The sequence below is a fragment of the Mixophyes fleayi genome, chromosome 4 (assembly GCF_038048845.1).
Source record: "Mixophyes fleayi isolate aMixFle1 chromosome 4, aMixFle1.hap1, whole genome shotgun sequence".
Taxonomy (NCBI): Eukaryota; Metazoa; Chordata; class Amphibia; order Anura; family Limnodynastidae; genus Mixophyes; species Mixophyes fleayi.
Window position 1 is genome coordinate 287,402,688 of NC_134405.1, and position 20,126 is coordinate 287,422,813.

Genomic DNA, 20,126 nt, shown 5'->3' on the forward strand with positions numbered 1-20,126 from the left:
TTTATGAATAGTTGTTTACTTATTTATTAATACATTTTTTTAAACACCTGAACTCTGTGATAGAATGTTTGGTGGCATTATGCATAGTTTTCTGGCAGTTCATAAATAAACATTTTAACTTTAATTTGTAGCCATTAATTCAATTTTCTAAAATGACACAATTAGTAAACAACATTGATGGTGTGATTTAGTAGTTTCTGATTAATTGTACAAATTCCACATGTAACTTTACAACACTTGGATGTACATGTGTATTGGATGTTGTGTGACTAAATGAATAGCCTTTGAAAGTGTAAAGACAAGAAAATCTCCTTATCTGTATGCTGGAGAACCAAAGATAAGATAACTGCAAAGACAACTGGAAACAACTGGATTGTCAGACTTCCATCAAAGAAGTATGCAGCACTACATCATCTTGTAGATGAGGCATGTTATGTGCGTGTTTCAAGAACAGTCTGTGGCCCTTTCTACTCATTTTAAACCCTTTGGGCCTTATTCATTAAGGAAAGTAAGGCAACAAAGGAGTAAATTTTCTCTACAACAAACCATGTTACAATGCAAGGGGTGCAAATTATTTTATTATTTTGCATATAAGTTAAATATTGGCTGATTTTTCATGCAGCACACAAATACTTGATAGCTTTATTGTTACACTGAAATTTAAAGTCGATCTATGACATGCCCTACCCCAACTATAAATCTGTCCCCACATTTTACATTTTCCTCCCACTCCAATGTCTCCGTCTTAACTTCCAAATAAATGTGGTCTGCCCCACACCTAAATGTGTCTGTCACCAATATTAGGGAGCTTTTATATAACTGAACAGTTTGGGCCTGATTTAATATTAGTAGAAAATCCAGATAAAGGTGTAAATTTTCACCTGGATAAACCATATTGCATGCAGAGAAAATACCGCATGTTGCAAATACTAAAGGTTAAAATATCACATTGCCTTTTAAAATAAAAAGTTACTTTATTTTTCAACATATTATATACGCCACAGTTTAAGAAGACAGTTTCTATTATACAAAGAAATAACTATTATATCTACATTGGAAATTTTACTTTATTTTCTGTTTATTCAATTTTGCAACAAATTAAAAGTATTTGGATGGCGGATGTCTAACATTGAATTTTCAATTTAAAATACAATAAAATGTTGTTGCTTTTTTCTATTAAATAAAGATAGCCGCAGAGTGCCCCCGAACAGAATGTTTTTTCTTTTTCTCTGTAGGACACTTTTCTATTCTGGGGTGTACCCATAATCTGGATGTATACAGTTTTGGAGTGTCGACTTTTAAATCTGCTTATTCTAAAATTGATTTATTTTCAGAATTGTGCAGATATTCATTCTCTTTTGTTGTATTAAGTGGTAAAGTATGGTAATGGCCATCTCTTAATTTAGGAGGGTTTAACTCAGGAGAAATTTATCCCATGTAACGTTTCTTAACGCTGACGCAATATATCAATTTGGGGTCTGTGAAGTTGTAACATTTATTAAGGTTTACTTTTTACTACAAGGTTACCTATAATTTTCAGTGGGATTCAGCTGGATCCCCCACCTGTGGAAGTGCTACGTGCATACGCTAGGCTGCCGGTAAATAGTAAAAAATTTGTGGAGGAGGGGGGACTTCGCTTGGGCTCCCAGAGCAGCCCCGGCATGGAAAATTGCAGCAGAGTTTTGACGAAGTCAGCAAATTGGATAAAGCCATTTCAATTAATATCGAGCAAACTTGGTTGTCTTTGTCTGAAAAGATGCGTTGAGCACGCTACGGCGTGGAAGGGCGTATCCAGCCGCAACACGTGGCAATAACTGTTTTTACACTTTTATATACATTCGCACAAACATACACATTTGTAATTAGTACACATTAATTGTAGTTGCAGCACATAGTCATTTATGTCAAAATATAGAAGTATTTATGTTTAATATTATAAGTTATATGCATATTAGTAAAACATATGGTACAGGTTAAAGGAAATGTCATGTGTGGTATAATTTTAATCCCCTATTCATCAGCAGTTGTCCGGTTCCTTCGCCGAAGAGATCGCACATTGCATACTCTAGTTAGCGATGTTTGGGAATAAATGTTAAAGTAATACTGACTATAAAATGCTAATAGACTAGTTGAGACTGGATTCTTGGCGGGAAAGTTGAAGCACATCCCCTGGAGAGATGACCCCCACCTTTGGATATTTTGGTTTGAACTAGCCTATGATCTGTAACATCCTGGACCTTCCTGAAACCTGGACCAATAGAAGCAAGCCACATCATCTGTATTGTTTTACTGTATTTCTGTCTGCATATAAGCAGGAGCTTATCATCTAGTGAGCAGTCATCTTTGACCACAGACTTCAGACCTGAATGACTGTTCACTGGATCCAGAGCGCCTGCGATAAGTAACGGCTGTACTTATTATATTTCGCCTGAATTATTCTGCTACTTTTGGATAATAAATCTTTGTGCGTTGGAAACACAAATCGAGATTCGACAATTGTTATTGGATAGCGACAGAACGTGCATAACAGTTTAAATAAGGATCGCTGCAATTTGCAGCTATACATATTGATTGACACTACATGATCTTAATAAATAGACCCCTTAGTGTGTGGAACGTGTCACTTTATCACCTATTTTACAGTTCACTTCATGAAATCATGATGATTATAGGAAATAGCTATTTGCTTACACAACAGTAGCAATAATACACTGAAAACAAAAATATGATGTTTTCCATGGAGAGAATGTAGCTAAACAAGACTCTTATGTTTTTGCTTAATGATGGCATTACAATCCTTCTACCCAGGGCAGTTACTAGGGCTGTGTATGAGGGGCAGGCGCCCAGGGCACAGGATAAGGACAATTTTATGTTGGTTTCATTATAATTTAGGGCTAGGGGACCATCATTTTTCCTTTTTTGTCCCAGGCATTAAAATTTCTAGTTAAGGCTCTGCTCCTAGCAGACTACCTGGTAGTAATCTGATAGTTACCTGGTAGTAATTTAATCACTACTTAGACAACAGAGTTCACTCTTTAGCTGTATTTAGATCCAGGTATTTGTATCACTGATATGGACTATGGGAAGTCAGGGACTGTGGACGAGACTATGGCAAGGAAGGGGGATATAGTAACACTGCAGACAAAGTATACTGATACATCAGACTTCAGCCAGTAAATGACATAAACACATGATGAATGAGCGTGTATGCAGACGCCTGAGCTGCCGGAATGTTATACTGTAGTGGGCTTTGCAGCCGTGCTCTCCCTCCAATGTCTGACTTAGGAACGCCCCCTAGCTCTCCTCTTAAACACAGGAGATAAAGGCTTAGTGCAGAGCCTGCAGGGCTGGGGAGAGGCGGACAGATGGAAGGTGCTGCTGTGTAATTAGCTTCATTATGGCACGGAGACGGCGCAGCTAATTCCAGTGGAAAAGACACGCACTGTGGAGCACAACACTACCCTCTGGAATATATGGATACCAGTGAGGATCTTGTTTGACACCTCTTTCTACTTTATGGTTTAGCTGGGGAGGATTGAGCAAAATGATAGTAACACGTGAGTTAATAAGACTTATATTCTCATTGAAGTGTTCGACTTTGCTGGAGGACATTGCAGATAGTGTCAGGTGGGATAAAAGAGTGGCTTTAGGGCTCATAGGCTTTTGTGACCGGGGATAAGAACATTTTCATAATGGGGTTAAAAAAGCCCATAGTAAGTAATACCGGTGTACATGGAGATCGCTGTAAAATGTCTTTCTAGCACTACTAGATTGGACATCTGCAAATGGTTCTGTAGATGCTGTCATTGTTCTAACATTCTCTGGACTGCAATGCTGATGTCCCGTTTCATTGTTTGTGGTCAGTTTTTTTTTCTTTCATATGCTTTGTATTAATGGTGGTTTAACACCTGGTTCTTAAATTTGTTAGGTACAACAGGATGGGTTGGTTTTTTTTTTTTTTTTTTTTGTTTTCTTTTGAGAAAATTCAGTTATGATATATTTTGAGTTACTTGTTATTATCCAAAGGAATTCTCAAAATGTGTTTGCTCTGGAATGCTTGTGTGGCTTTTTTTGTGTGTTTTATATATGTTTTACTTTGTAAATATTTACTGAATTTGTTGTACTTTATACCCTTGACAGGCAATTCCTGCCTAATAGTTACTGATTTGGCATATGACCTTTTGTATAAATGGATGTCAGAATGAGCTACCCTCCTTTACATATCCTAAAATGTACAGTTTAGATGGTTGATTAAACTTACCCTTGTAAGTTTTTAAGTGTAAGCAATAGATATGTTTTGTAATCTAATTCTGGTGTCTGATAGTTCTCCAATGACCATATTTCCACAATTCCCCCACCCTTTTCTTCAGATGAATCCCACCCCTTGGTTTATGGTGCCTGCTAATGAAAACTTTTATTTTAAATCACATTCCTCTTGATTTTAGTTTTGGTTGTGTTAAGGTGTTGGTGAAGAAACAATAAAATTGCTTTTGCAGTTTATAATTATTTTTTTTTTTTTCATTTCAGTAGGTCACAAGAGCTTCTGCACACAATTAAGAAATGTTTATTTTGGTCTAATGTTGTAGAAATTGTCAGGGTTTTTTTTTTTTTATATTGCATCTCAAATTAGATTTTTATTTTATTTTTTTCATAGTGAGTGCAGTTGCTGTTACTTTACTCGTATAACACTTTAAATTTATTTGTAGTATTGAATTTATTGTAAGTGAATTCACTATTACAGTGCCAGTCTGACACCCACACACTTCCCTTTTTTTTTTTTAATATAATCCTAGTCTCTACACAGCAAATTATCACTTTCACATACTTTAGCATATAATAAAACACACCTGTGACATCACCTTAAGAACAAGTATATGCCCTATTCATGCCCAGGTGACCTTGTATTAGCTTAGTCAATAAATAAATTGAACCCCACAAGTTTTATTTTGTCTTGTTGGTTTTTGTTTTTTAAATGTCACACTTTCCTAAATGTCAAATGATTAGCTGGGCATGCTTACAATATATTCAGAACATTTTATCACAAAGCAGGCTAAGTATCCTTTCCCCAATATAAATGCACAACTTTGCTGCCTTTTTCTGGAGGTAGGAACATCTCTAAAATAATTGGAATATTTAATATATAGTTCATTTGTTAAATAATAAGAAAAGCTGAATTTTAATTTTGAAAACTTTTTTTGTCCAAGACCAAACATCCCATGATTGGCTATAGTAACAGTGGCATCTACAGGCTCTAGGCTGACACTGTTCAACATACCAAGCCTAGGACAACCTAAAAACATAACTTGCACTTTAATAGTTGTTTTTAATTCTTGACAATATCCAGATATGTTGTCATCTTCCATATTTATTTTAATATTAAGTAATTATAGGTAATCTTAATGGATTTTCTTTTTTTTTAAGGTAACTTTATCTAACATCACAAATTGCAACTAGGGAACAGACACAATGATATGCTACTTTAGGCTGCTTATAAGTGCAGACAGTGGACCTCCTATTTAGCACCAGATACCTAAATGTTTCTAGTGTGCACTTTACTCCCAGGAGATTCTTCCACAAACTAGAAATTTGAATTGGCTACATTTCCTATATGTATGAGTAATGGAGGTAAACATAGGAATCCTAACCGATGTCTAATGAAGATTCGGTGACTTAAAATAAAATACAGAGGGTGTTTTTTTAGTTGGTTTTTTTTTAATATATTTGGTGAATCCAGTAATTTCTGCATGTTTCAGACTAATGGTCTGAACAGGGGATCCTGCAAGGACAAGTCCTCCCCATTCTTCCAAACAAGAACATTTGGAGCAGTAGAATCCACTGTTTGGACCACTGGATGCATTGGGGGAGCCATCAGATCCACCAAGAGAGGGTATATTTAATTTTAGCCCACTTATTTAATCTAAAACAAAATATTTAGTTTTAAATTAATGTAATTTTAATGCCTGGTACATAGATGTGTATAAAATTATCAAAATGTAATGTGGACTTTTTCCCCTCATCTCAAGGATCTGTTGACTGCACCCAAAAAATTAATTTTGTTTTCTTTTAAAAACCTTGCAGAAGGATTTGCCTTCATGAACAGAACACCGTTTTAACCATAAGATCAAAAAAAACAAAACTTCAAATATTAAGCCAGTCCAAAATAGTACAGGAGCATTTCTTAGTTGGCGATACAATAGAAAAATATTAATATTCACAAATCCTGACTTTGCTACATACACCATACCTGCATACTCCATGGGTTTATACAACATCATAATACAAATTGTGACTGAAAGTGTATCATACACTGAATTGTGTGTTAAGGTTAAGCAAAAGGAGAGAGAAGCATACTGACCTAATTTGAAAAAATAATTTTGGGGATATTGTGCAATTAATACCTACCTAGGTGTCATGTGCTACTGAAAGGGAAATGCCCTGCTCTGGGCAAATGGTGTCTAGCCCCCAATGTGGGCAGGTCTGCCACCAGGGGCATGTCCAGCACTCATCTCAGCAAAAAACAAAAAAGCCCTATCACTTTGAAAAATGTTTTTATAGAGTTGATGGACCTTGATAAATTGGGCCCCAATTATTTTTTTTAACTATCAAAAGCTCTTTATAAAAAAAATAAAATAAATTTATATACTCTGAAGAACAATAAAAATGGACTTGTTTGTAAGACGAGCCTTGTGCTGACTCACTCGAGTCTCTATGACCCTCATTCTTCTTACTGTTCACGAGCGTGGACTATGTTGTGTCACTGCATGCACAAACCAGTAGTTTCAGGGGAGCGGGATCCTCGAGGTTGGGCTAACTTCTTGGGAGATCTCCCAATAATCCAGGATAGTAGGCAACTGTGACACAGACCAAGCCACACACAGGCAAACCTGCTTTTATTCTGTGTGCTGCCCAATAACCATGTGAAAAGACTGTGTGGTGGCCACTTTCTTGTGATGCTTTCCTGAAATATGTTAATCTCATTGGAAACACTAGAGGAAAATAGTATAACAAAACCTGTCCCTGTTTATAGAGAACGGAGGCCACTTTCTTGTAATTTGTGAGGCACAGCAGAGATACGGGCGTCTAGCCCACCTGTCTGGGAGAACTCCCAATATTCTGTGAGTCTCCAGGACCTTCTGGAAGAGTAGGCACTATGGGTAGAATTGGAAAAGAAGGCGTACCCAAATCTATGACCACATAGTTTGTGAAAACCCTTGAGCAACAGGTGTTAAGTATAGTATTGATCAGCGTATACTTTTACTCCCATATAAATCTGCAAAGAGATAATTGCATTTCTCTGTAGTTTCTTCTGTGCAAAAGGGAATTGCAGCACATAGACATAATTGTGCAGATAATAAATGTGCAAGTGCAAGCATTTGAAAAATGAGAGCCAAACCTTTTTATATATTAAAAAAAAAAAAAAAAAAAAAAAAGTGTGAACTGATCCTAAAGTGTGCACACCAGGGTCCCCACACTGTAAAGTGATGTATTGGCGTGAAGAATACATTTCGCCTATTGTGTGGTTGTTTTTTTTTTTTTGTTTTTTTGTTTTTATACATACATATTGGATCCTTATAATTACAGATGCGATGATTTAAAAAGGTTTAATGCGGCTCTATATCATAATCAAACTTCACTCCAGTTTTAGTGATATCTAGATATGGAATGGTATTTCTAAGAAAGTATATTTTTCTCTCATCAGATGCGTGAATTCTCAACTCCCCAGCCCTACATGTCCCCTTTTTCACCCGTTGCACCCCCCCCCCCTTTATACCCTATAATTCTAAGATATTAAAACAACATCTTTTCAATACTAGATAAATGTACAATTTTCTTCCGAATATGAGGAAACCATCGGAGTGTTTGTGTCCTGCTGTATGTAAACACGTGTTATCTGTTTCTGATTAACCTCTCCATATCCTGTAATGCCCTCTGTTTTTTATAAAAAAAAAAAAGATGTTTCTAATAAGTATTTTTTTTAAAAAAAAAAGGGGTTTAATGCTTGCTGGTTGTCCTAGAATGATATATATAGTTATGTATTGGCTTGAAATCTTAATTAGCTAGGATTCAACAAGTTTTTGGTTTGGCCAAGGCTCCAATGATGACTCGTACAAGACAGGGCATGTCCATACAGCAGAAAGATTGATATTCTGGCAGAGTGCTGCTAAGAAGTCCCCCCCTCTCTGTTACCACAGCTGGACCAGAGCTAAATGCATTTAATGGTGGAGGTTCAGGGACCCCCACCATAGGGTGATTGGCTAATTAATGGGAGTCCCTCTGAAGGAGTACAAAGTAGCTGATACTAGTGATTCTGCATGTGGTCTAGTAAACTACTTTGACTTCCCTGTGTGTTGTTGTGTGCTTAATATGTTTACATCAATAAACCTTATAATATAAAGACTAGGAAGTTTGGAAATTGTTATCTTATGTAAAAAAAAATTATTTTATAGCAAAGCCTGTTATGACTATTTCCAGACTTTCTTTAATCATCCAGCAAGAATTTAGTTACATAGAATCTGGTAAGGAACATTGTCCTATGAATGAAGAGGTCACTTGCTATTTCATTTAGCGACCCTGTACACAGATCAGACTTGGATAAACAGTGTGGTAACAAAGAATGAGAGCATAGAATGTGTCTTGTACTGAAATAAAGCCAATCGCACAAGAACAATAAAACTGCCATGGAGACATTTGTACAGGATGGAAGTGAAAACGAAAGGGTGTGAGGAGCGGCACCTTTTATTGAGGTGAATTGGAGGAAACCATGGTTTCCGGTTCCCAAGTGGGCTGCAGTTCAAATGCGTGCGAAATTGCCAGTCCTGATTGACAGAAAGCAGGGTTTTTAAAAGGAGCTCTGCCTGATTCAATGAATAAAACACAATGGTGCTGACGCAAGAGCTCCAAGATAGAGGTTCTGGAGAACTGAAGTAGCTAAACAAAGAAGACTGTAAAGCTGGGATCACACAAGTTGGCTTTAGTGTGCCTTTGGTTATAGATTCACTGACTATTTTTATTATATCCCCCCCCCCCCCCCCCCCCCCCTCCATGGATTATTGACAACCTGCTGTGTGTGTGGAAATATCCCCCACACTTAAAACTTTATATATATTTTTTCTTAGTGGTTCTTTTTTTGTAAGGCATCTTCTTATTTTGGGTTCAGTGGTTGGTCTTTTTTAGGGAAGAACTGTGTGTGTCCTATGAAGACTGTTTAGTTTCGAACCTCTTCTATTAATAGGCTTTGAAGTCTATACCACAGATGGAAACTTATTAGTGTACAAGTATTTTGTTATTTATGTATTATTCCTTTGGCTAGCATTTAGTCAAGATAAGACATCTGCTATGACAAGTTACTGACTGTATTCCAGTTTCCATAGCAGTGAAACAGAACTGTTGCTGAACATTCGCAGAACATTAATGTCTCCCTTCAGGAAGATGCTGCAGTCATGTAACATGAGGGCTTTTCCCCTGTATGGTTCTTATCCATATAGCGTTGCTATAGTGCTTATTTCATGTCGTGTCACTTTGATATTGGGAGCAACGAATTTTGTGGACGATAAAGGCTTATTTTAGGGGCAGCTCAGTGGTCAGCGCTTCTACCTCATGTCTTGTATGTTCTCCCCCAGTTTGCATGGGTTTCCTCGCACAATCCAAAGACATACAAACAGGTTAATGCTGCTGTCAAAATGAACACCAGTCTGTGTGTGTCAGGGAACTTTAGACTAATCTCCAATGGGTCAGGGACTGATGTGAATGACACATATTCTCTGAACAGTACTGCGGAAATGGCGGCGCTATATAAATAAATGGTTGTGATGGAATTGTGGATGTAGAAATACTGTCGCAGTTCATTGTGGTGCCTCATCCTTTGAGGGACGTTATGTCTGGGGGTCAGAGGGCATCTGTGGGGTTTGTTGTGTCTGTGTTTTTTTTCGTCTGTCTTTTTTAATTCCTCTAAAATGTTTATAATATTCCCCTGTACCCACCCCCAGCTAAATTGTCAGTTTGTAAATGTTCAATTACAGAAGACAAGAGGCTACATATTGCCTTTACTTCTTAGACACTTGAGCAGATGTTTTGCATTATAGATGGGATTGTTTTGTTTTTTTTTTGTTACTTATTAATTTCCAGAGACCCTGGTGATTAAACTTCCTAAGAGATTCTCCAATGAATAACCAATACATTCCATCTGGTGGAGGGACTGGCCTGTGTACTGTATGTTATGCACTGTAGGTGTTATGATACAGCTGTGGGCTGTAATGGAACAGCCGGGTCCTCTGGGCATACAATAAGGACTTTTCAGAGCTCTAGCCAGTAAGCTACATTATCAGCCTGTTCCTCTTTCCTATCTGGAACTACAGCTGCAAACTGCAGAACCACTACTAATATGTAATGTTGAATCCACATCCATTCTCCCTGCCTTGGCTTGAGCCTTTCTGCTTTGTTCATTCAGCGCATCATTATTTTCCATTCTTATTATCAATGTGTCAATTTGCCAGTTTGTGTGGATAGATAGATAGCTCCTCTTTTGCAGCTCTGTAATTGGATAGCTGGTGATGAGATTTAGGTTAACAAATAATGTGTTGACGCCCTGCATGGTCATAACTCTATGGTTTTGTGTTTTGTTTTTTTTCGCTTTCCCCTTTTTTTGCCTTAACTTATTGCTGCAGATTTTTTTTTTTTTTTTAAATAAACCTCATGAGGGTTATTGGGGGGGGGGGGGGGTTAGGAGTCCCTGCGCTCGTAATACTGTATTTGTGGAAGGTAAATGCAGAGAGAATAGAACAGAAGATGGAACAGACTTACTGAGAGTGTGACTAGTTATATGATCTGCATTTAAAAAAAAAAAAAGGAAAATATATATTTTCTCTCTAGGGAATTCAAACCAACTTTCCAAAATAACCATCTGCTACATTCCCACGTTTACCAGATTCCAAGATAAATAGCTGACATACTGTACATATAGTCTTTCCATTTTCAGATCCCTAATGATTTGTATTAAATGCTGATGAGCCTCCCACCCCTCCCTCTACCCAACCAGTGAAGACATTGAAGTTTAAGATGATTGGTTAAGGATGGTTGCAAATTTGGCCAATAACCAGTGGGCTCTGCTACCTAATGGCCCGATCTCCGTAACACAGTAAAGTGGTATTGTGGTGGTTTTAGGCAAAAAGCAGGAATGGGGAGAAGAGGTATATGCAGTTTGCAGCTTACCCTGATAGTAGCATTTGCAGAGTACATAATTGTTATTGATTTTCTGTCTGAGGGACAACAGTGGAACAAACCAAGGGAGGGGGGTTATTAAATCTCATTAGAAATTTCTAGACCTACCCTCTGACTTCGTTGAGTGTAGCCCCCCAGTTATGTATACTACCTTGTAGTCCTTGTCTGATTCCTCTACCTGTCTTAGTGGACTTAACGCTATAATCGCCAACAGCACCTGTAATATTGGACTGCAGCATTTCCAATTGTGCTGTGCCAGCCCCCACCACAGTCCAGTAACATGAACGGAAGAGGAAATTTCAGTGAAAAAATAAGCGGCAAAAGTGTGTCTCTCTTGGAAAGAGCACTGGCGCTAGGTATAAAGGGCCTGACTAATGGTTCAGGTCGCACTAGGCAGTATGCTTATAGCACCCATTTGCCTTTCACGCCACTGTGTGTCTTCAAAGCTACACTTCTCTGAAAGGGTCACAAACAATTATTTGTCACTCATAGCTTTCATTGAAATCAAAACTGTATGAGAAACAGAGGCATGAACCAGTGCTATTGAGAGAAGATGTGAAGGGGAGAGGGCTCACGCCATTCATCCTTGTTGCTCCTACTGGCTTATACTGAAAAACACCTGTCCACATATGACTTAGTCTTCAGTCTTTGGGGTCTATTTATTAAAGTTTTTTTCCCCCTTGTAAAGCCCCCGAAACCACAACGTTTCCGGGGCTTTAAACCGTTAAAATCCTTATGTATTAATCTAGCATAGCAGCAGATATCGGAGATATCTGCTGCTTTGTACCCATTAGCGTTTTTCTGAGCACTCCCCATAACAATGTATGGGCAGTGCTCAGTAACGCTATGTATTAAAGACTTGGCAGGTGAAGTATTTCTCTTTTTTTACTTGTTAATGTACGCCATCTGAAGCTGGGCCATCTGAAGCTGGCGTACATTAACATAAGTGAAACATTACACTGAAAACAGCTCTGCTCTGACGAGCAGAGCTGCACAGCGCATGTGTGGAGGGATCACATGATCCCTCCATCACATGCTTCAGGTTCCTGCAGACACGGATCTCTGTGTGCATGCCCGAGTTTACTGGTCGGCGCATACGGCACAGGGATTGAAAGAGGGACGATCGGCACCGCAGAGGGAGGAAAAGAGAAGAATCCAGTGTTGGGTAAGTGTAAGACTTCACAGGAGCAGCCGCCGTTTTTTCGGAACGGCTGTTCCTGTGTTTGATTTTTAATACATATGAGAAACTTTTCAATCCGCATCTATGCGATGAGGATTGAAAAGTTTCTACAGAAAAAAACAAAGGGTCATAAATAGACCCCTTTTATCATCTATCATTTATCATTTATTTTTAATTTGGAGAGCTATTATCTTCTATTTTAAAATTAATTTCAATTTATATTTCTCCCATCACAATTTTGCCCTGCTATAAAGTTTACGTGCCTAGCATGATGGGACAGGGGGTGTTAAAATGCACATTGCCTATTGTGTCAATAGTAACTTCATGTATTTAAAATAGAATGTCTGAGAGTACTGCAGGCTTCTATTTCTTTGTGCGCTGAACTGAATATATTAAGAGCAATTTCCTGGATGGTAAATTTTGCCAATTAGGCAATTGCATGCCACCATATTTTGTTGATTGGCTAAAGGAGGTTTGGTCCAAATTAGTCACTACTGATAGCAGAATGAAAGTTATTGATGTCTTGCAGCAAAATAGAGCAGAACAGTTGAACCCACCTTTTGAGAATTGTAACGTAAAGTACTATTTTAAATGACACTAAAAATAAACAAACTAAAGTGAAAGGTTAAAAACCTAACAAAATGTTTGTTCCAATATTCATTTATAAACATCTTAAAGCTGAACGAAAACCTTCCTCTTCCCAGTATCTGATGCATGAATGAAACACCATTTAATTTTATGCAAAAAAAAACCAAAGCCCAAATCAAGAAAACTATTTCAAGACAAAGTTGCCAATATATAACCTCCCACATGGTACATCCGGAGCTTCTGACATGCTGCCTTAGAATTTAGCTTCTTAATCCCTCCAAGACCGTGGGAGGAGAATGCTTCCATAAACAAACCATTTTTTTTATTTTTTTTGCTGAAATAGCAATTTTTTTTTCTCTTGCACATTTGCTCTAATAGCAACTAAATCAATAGCTGTGTGTTCTCTTATGTACACTGCTGTGCTATAATATCATTCTGCCCCTCTATGCACAGCTAGGAGAACCGTAAATGAGAAAACTGCAGTTAAAGGTGAGACTCTGTGGGGTTACTCCTGCAGCCTTTCACCTCACTGGTTGTTGAGCAGGCCTCTGTGAAACTGTCACTAAGGTTATGTTGGGAAATGTAGTGCTAAAGTCATTCCTAATACAAGCGCGTTGTTGGCGACAGTGGTTGTATTTGGAATTGATTCATGTTTCACTAAAGGTCACAAATTACTTGAAGTCTGGTGAAAATTGAGTGTATTTTCAGCATTTTATTATGAATTGTATATATCTTTAGTGCCCTCCACTGCCTGCATTCTTTACTTCACTCTGAAAATCGTCTCCTGATTCTATTTTGTTAACTTTTAAAACCATGCCGACTGCACTCACCTTATAAGATCCCCATTCTGAAGTGTTGAAAAAAGTTTGGACTGTTTGTTATTTGAGGGGAGGAAATTGTGTGGTGGTGCTCAGTGACCGTAACCTTCCTGTAGGTTGGCAATAACATATGATACAACATCTTTATACTAATAAAGTTTTATCATGACCCTCTACCCTCCACCACTACCCCAAAATTCCCAGAACCACTGTGTGTGTGGATAGATAGTAAGCTTGCGAGCAGGGCCTTCTCACCTCTGTCTGTTTTACCCGGTATGTTCATTAGTTTACTGTGTTTGTCCCCAATTGTAAAGCGCTACGGCATATGTGTGTGTGTGTATGTGTGTGTGTATATATATATATATATATATATAGTTGGACAGGATTAGAGCTTCACACCATTGTGACCTATAGTTAATTTGGGCCATACATATATGAATATATGTGGTAAAATACCCCTATGTTTGACATATAATTATGGTAACATAACATTTATGTTTGTTTCCGATTACGCATACTTCTGATGCACTCAAATCAACTATTGTGGGAGGAATTATTTAACCCACATCTGAAATCTTAATTTTGGGTAGTATATCAGAATTTGCACCCCATCCCAAAAGTTCACTGGATCCAGTGTTCCTGTGGTTTGTCCATCCTCATGATCTGCACGTGCTTGGTGCCGCGCTGCTGTTTTTTGTATACGCATGTCGTTGATGGACAGTGCACTGTCTTTGTGAAGGGCGAGGGTGGCAGGGGCGAGATAGACCTTGCAGGACTCCTGGCTCTTGCTGACCTGACATTTCATACTGAAATTGAAACTATGGTTAGTGTTCAATCCATAAAACACATTCGACTGTGCACACGGGAATCTTTATAAATGCCTCGTCTTTTTTTTGTTTTTTTTATTTATTTGCACACATTGTCCCTCCCTTCAAACTAACAGATGACATTTGCATCACTTACCATTGCCAGAAAGCTTAGAACTCTCCAGCTTGTCAGTCTGTGCTTCTTCCTTTCATCCCCTCTTTCTGGCCCCTCTGAAACAGATGGCCAATGTGAAACATCTTGAAATTTGTGTTGCACCCGTTAGATTTTAGTGGTGTGCTATGCCTCTAAGACCTACTAAACATGTTTACATTTTTCAGGCATCTGGTGAGTGTTCTGTAATTCTGGAAGGTTAGATTTTGACCCTGCTCCTGTGGGAATGCAAAAGCATTGGCTCTAGAGTTTTATTAATTGCCACAAAATGAGCCGTTAATTCCCAACATCTGTTGCCTGTTGGCCGGAAAGCAAGTACAAGAGTGACGTGATAGTTGGCTAGAAACAAATTGCTGAGAGAACCTAGTGTGTGTGTGTGTGGATAGCTAGAGGTGTGTTTGTATATGTATATATTTTTTTTAATTTTTCTTCATAGAGATGCAAAAACTAGTGAAACACAACTTTCTGTTGCGTAGATTGGTCCTTGGTATAATCTGTTGCCATCTTCTGTGTGCTGGGAATCAATGGATATGTGAAGATAGAATCAAAGAGCATATTGTGTATGTTTACCAAACTGGGATGACTTGATGAGCAGTCTACATCTCTGGTACAGTTTTACAAAATGTCATAGTACAGATTAGCTATAGTATTAAAAATGGATCTATTTATCAGGAAGACTATTGAGTACTGTGGCCAATTGGTGATAGAGCTTCTGATTGTAATCTCTCATTGGGAAAAGGAGGAAAGTGGTCCTCCTGTCTCATGAAGATGTGCATCCTTGTATTTGCTTCTTTTATGTTCTGTATTATGCTTTTTATGTAGTATTTTACTTACTGTTCAACTGTTTTATGACTGTTGATCACCCCTATATGGCATTGCAGACTACTGTGATGCATTGTAAATGAACAATATTTTCTGGTGGCAGCTATATTCTGATGGTCAGCTGAGTTGTGGCCCCTGCCTAAGGGCAGCATCTCTAAACGCCTTGGTTCACCTTTACTATGTCTGAGTAGTGTGTGTGTGTGGAAAAAATAAAACCAAGCTGGGTGGAGTTATACACTGACCTACTAAATTCTTAGTGTGTGGGAAAAAAATTTCAGAAAGGGCTGAAATTTGGTATACTAAGATGTTTTTAATTTGTTAATTGTTAAAAGTGTTTATAAAGATTTAAAAAAAAATAAAATATATATATATATATTTATTTCTTGAAGGAGAAGTGACAGTTGGGAGTGGTTGGTGGTTGCCGGGGGTGACAGTGGGGAGTGGTTGGTGGTTGAGGCCTGGGCTATGGCCCAAATGCATGACAAGAACCTTTTTAACACCTTAAGTAGCTTGATTTGACTAGAATGCATGAGTATCATGCACGGGTTAACTTGTGTGTGTGTGTGTGTGTGTGTGTGTGTGTGTGTGTGTGTGTATATATGTGTGTGTATATATGTTTGTGTATATATATATATATATAATTTCTCATTCCACATCAAATCAACACAAGCTTTCAAACTGACTGTTACAGACTGTGATGAAATTTGGTATAATGCTATCATGGGTGTAAAGAAAACCTTCAAGGCTGATGTGTGCACTGGTTTTGAAGCTATACAGCTTTAAAGTTGCACTTGTTTAATGGGAAAACTTGTTTTAACGTTTTTTGTTTTTTAAATTGCCGTTGTAACTCATCTGATTGAGCTATGGAGTTGGGCAAGGTCTTGTGTTAAACCTCTTATTATGGGCTTCCATAGGATGTATAACGCAGCAGTATGTTTCAATAAAAATGTAAAAAAATTTTCTTTTTTGCGGGGGGGATTTTCTCAAAGCCATAATTTTAACTTAAATTATCTCAAACAATCCATTTGATCTATATTATGTACAATGAAACATTGTTAAATACTGGAGTATTTGTGGGGATTTGGTACTGCTGCTCTGGATGGATGGTGCTACTTGATGGGTTGAAACTGGTTGAAGGCTTCATTTATTTGTAGTATTTCCATTTCAGAAAGGTGTACATTTGACTTGTTGGCGTTAACAGATTCACCTTGCACAGGACATCTACCATAGTGATCCATAAAACATTCGGCTTCCTTGGTTTTGAAAAAGATGGTGATGGACCGGCTGGATGGGGGAATGTCACCATCCACCATTTGTTGTCATAGACGGCAGTTACATACTCTCTGATGTCAACAAGTGGGAGCTGATGCATGATCTTGAGGAACTAAACAATGATCCAATGGCTTTTTTCAAAGTGTCCCAGGTTGTTTTCTGCAGCTAGCACAAACTTTTGCAACTTTTGGTATTTCAGGAAATAATTTACACATCATTCTGACACTGTTCTCCCTCCCTTCTTATTAGAAGTATGAGTAGTCTTTTTAAATGGGTTGAAACAACCCATTTCCTCCATCTTTATTCTTTGCTTTTCTAAACAAATGTAAACACCACAGCAGGCTTGGACAGGGCTACTGGGGAGTTGGGGAAATATTTACCATGAGTCTCTGCTGAGGGGTGAGAGGAGCATGTGCTGAGCTCTGATTGCAGGAGCCAATCACATGCTCCTCTGACCCGTGGAGATCAGCGGCAGCATCATGGACTTCTGCCTTCCCTTCTCTACCTGGTCAGATGACTGAGGCTGCTTCTTGTGAGTACAGTTCTGCTCCCAGTCTGTTGGGTCTCTCCCTCCCAGCACCCCTTCTCCAAGCTGCTGTTCCTCCCTGCTCCCAGCACACAATCTCCCAGTTTGATGCTCCACTGTAATTTAAACACTCAGTTTTTCTTAAATGTGACACAAATGGTCCAGGGTCAGATTAGGTTTGGGTGGGCTTAAATTAGTGACCAAGGGCCTTTTCTGCACTAAGTAAAGCCCAGTCTAACCTAATCTGTCCCTGTAAAAGGCAGGCCTATTCAACACAACTGAAGTGTCCTTTCATGTAGTGTTTTTCCACTCTAAGTTTACGTGCCTGTGCAGAAGTGGGAGAGTAGGTGCTGTCTGTAAAATCTTGTCCCCAAACACACCTGAAGAGGAACATGCATTGCTCTAATGAAGTGAACTGGAAAAATATTGTGTTGATTTTCTCATGTGTAGGTCCTCAATAAATACAATTTTCATGAATCGCTCAAAACTGAAAGCTCTTGTAACAGATGATCCCATCATGATCCCAAAACAAAACTTTGGGGATTTATTAAGACCAGTGTGAACAATTTGAGATGTTTTTCAAAAATGTAAAAATGTTTTTTTTGTGAATCAAAACTTTGATATTTGACACTTAATTTTTATTGAAACATGATGCCGTTATCATATGAAAGCTCATAAAGAGGTTTAAAATTAGATCTTGCCCAACTCTCTAGCTCAATCAGGTGAGCTACAAATGCAATTTTTTTTTAATTTTTTTTTTTTGCTACAAGTGCAAATTTAAAGGCATATAACTTCAAAACCAATGCGCATATCAGCCTAAGATTTGGAGGTCTAGTTTATACTCATGGCAGCATTTAATATACCAAATGTTACTGAAATTAGTTTTAGAAAATAAATTCTACCTTACATTCTCTGTTTGTTTGATGGGGAGTTTATATATTATATAAACTCGTGCCACCCTCTCATGCATTGTGCTGCTGGTTATTTGCTCTTAATAACTTAACCATAGCCATAAGAATTTAATTATGGTTCAATTATTAGCAATATTCTGTTCTGGAATCCATGCTTTCAGATTTTGGCTGACAGATGCACACTTTTAGGTTAAATTCAAAGTGGGTTGTACATTTTAGTGATTTTTATATTTATTTTTTTCCACTAGAAATTGAAGCCAAGGAGGCTTGTGACTGGCTGCGAGCTGCGGGATTCCCACAATATGCACAGTTATATGAAGGTAATTATGTAGATCAACAACCCAATTTTTTTTATTTTCTGTAGACTGTGCTTTTAGTACTACCCTTGTCATCTGCAACCAACATTTTCAAGAACTTTGCCAATTGCAGTTATTTGTTTAGTTTCTTTGTTTTCTGGACCACCAGCAAAATGCAGACATTGGCCACTTCTGGAATTTAAAAAATAGTCTTGACAGCAGTGGCGCACGCAGGGGGGGTTTCTGAGTCTCCAGAAACCCCCCACCCCCGCCCCCTGCGCTAACTAAGTGGCCGCTATAGCTGCACTGTCCTATACAGCAGCCGCGGCGCTGTCAAAGAAGCGTCCGCGGCGGTGCTGTAGTGTATACAGCACTGCCGCGGACGCTTCTTAGACAGCGCCGCGGCTGCTGTATAGGACAGCGCTGAAGAAACGGAGCTCAGCCGACAATCCTCCGTTCGCCCCTGGACAGTCTAACATGCTGTTCATGATTTCAGGTTTGTGGGTGTTGTTTTTGAACCCTCCTCCCCCAATTGGGATATTTACAATTAATTATATATTTATTTTTTTCTTTGTTGTCCAGTTTCATATGGTCATGTATTTTGCTGAATGTCTTTATCTGATGGCATTTATTAAACATTTTCTCATATCATTAAACATTGTATAGAATATGTAATATCATGTTTTTATAGCGCTTACAGTCTACATTCCCTATCTCTTGCATACACACACTTTGTTAGAAGGCAGTTAAGCTACCGGTATGTGCAGGGCCGTCTTTCCCATTGGGCACAATGGGCAGGTGCCCAGGGGCCCTGCATCCCAGGGGGGCTCGTCGGAGGCAGCAAAAAAAAAACAAAAACCTGAAAAAAAAGAAAATACTTACCTTGCGGTCAGCTGGCGATCCGGCTCCCTCCATGGTCTCCTCCTCCGTCACGCTCGCAGTGCATGTCGGGCGTGACTTCATCACGCCCGCCCGACATTCATTGCAGAGCCCCGGTGCACTGCAGTGCCCGGGGGCCCAAGATGTTCTTAAGAGGGCCCTGACTATGTGTTTGGAGTGTGGGAGGACACCAGAGCACCCACATTTAAACCCATGTAAACACTAGGCTGGTATGCAAACTCCACACAGATAGGGTCCTGGTTGGAGTCAAGCCCAAGACCCTATTGCTGTGCGGCAGCAATTTTACCTACTGTGCCACCATGCTGCCACCCAAAGAGCATGAAAAATAACTTGTAGAAAGTTTACTTGGAATTAACTTGCATGATCCACTCGCCTGCATTTCTGATGTTGTTCAGTTTTTATTGTTACTATATCTTAGATTCGCAGTTCCCGATTGATATAGAAATAGTAAAGAATGATCATGAATTCCTCGATCGAGATGCAATGGAATCGCTGTTCAGGTAAACTGCCCATCGTCTTTCATTTGTGGGGTGTTTTTTTTTTTTTTTGTTTTTTTTTATTCGATTCAATTTACACAGATCTATTGGTATTGCTCTGCATTAGCAGCCTGATTCTTTC

General features: G+C 38.6%; 1 protein-coding gene across 4 annotated transcripts in view; it reads left to right on the forward strand.

The window, feature by feature from the left end:
* LOC142152815 (rho GTPase-activating protein 7-like) overlaps nucleotides 1-20,126 on the forward strand; it is a 225,269-nt gene that overhangs the window by 183,611 nt on the left and 21,532 nt on the right. Inside the window, exons 1-3 of one of the 4 annotated variants that reach the window (XM_075209824.1) lie at nucleotides 3,318-3,557; nucleotides 18,561-18,632; nucleotides 19,927-20,008. In XM_075209824.1, coding sequence (XP_075065925.1) covers nucleotides 3,545-3,557; nucleotides 18,561-18,632; nucleotides 19,927-20,008 — 167 coding nt within the window. In that variant the 5' untranslated portion in view covers nucleotides 3,318-3,544. Of the gene's footprint in view, nucleotides 1-3,317; nucleotides 3,558-18,560; nucleotides 18,633-19,924; nucleotides 20,009-20,126 lie in introns of those variants that run through there. The other 3 variants (XM_075209825.1, XM_075209823.1, XM_075209826.1) reach the window with 3 other exon arrangements.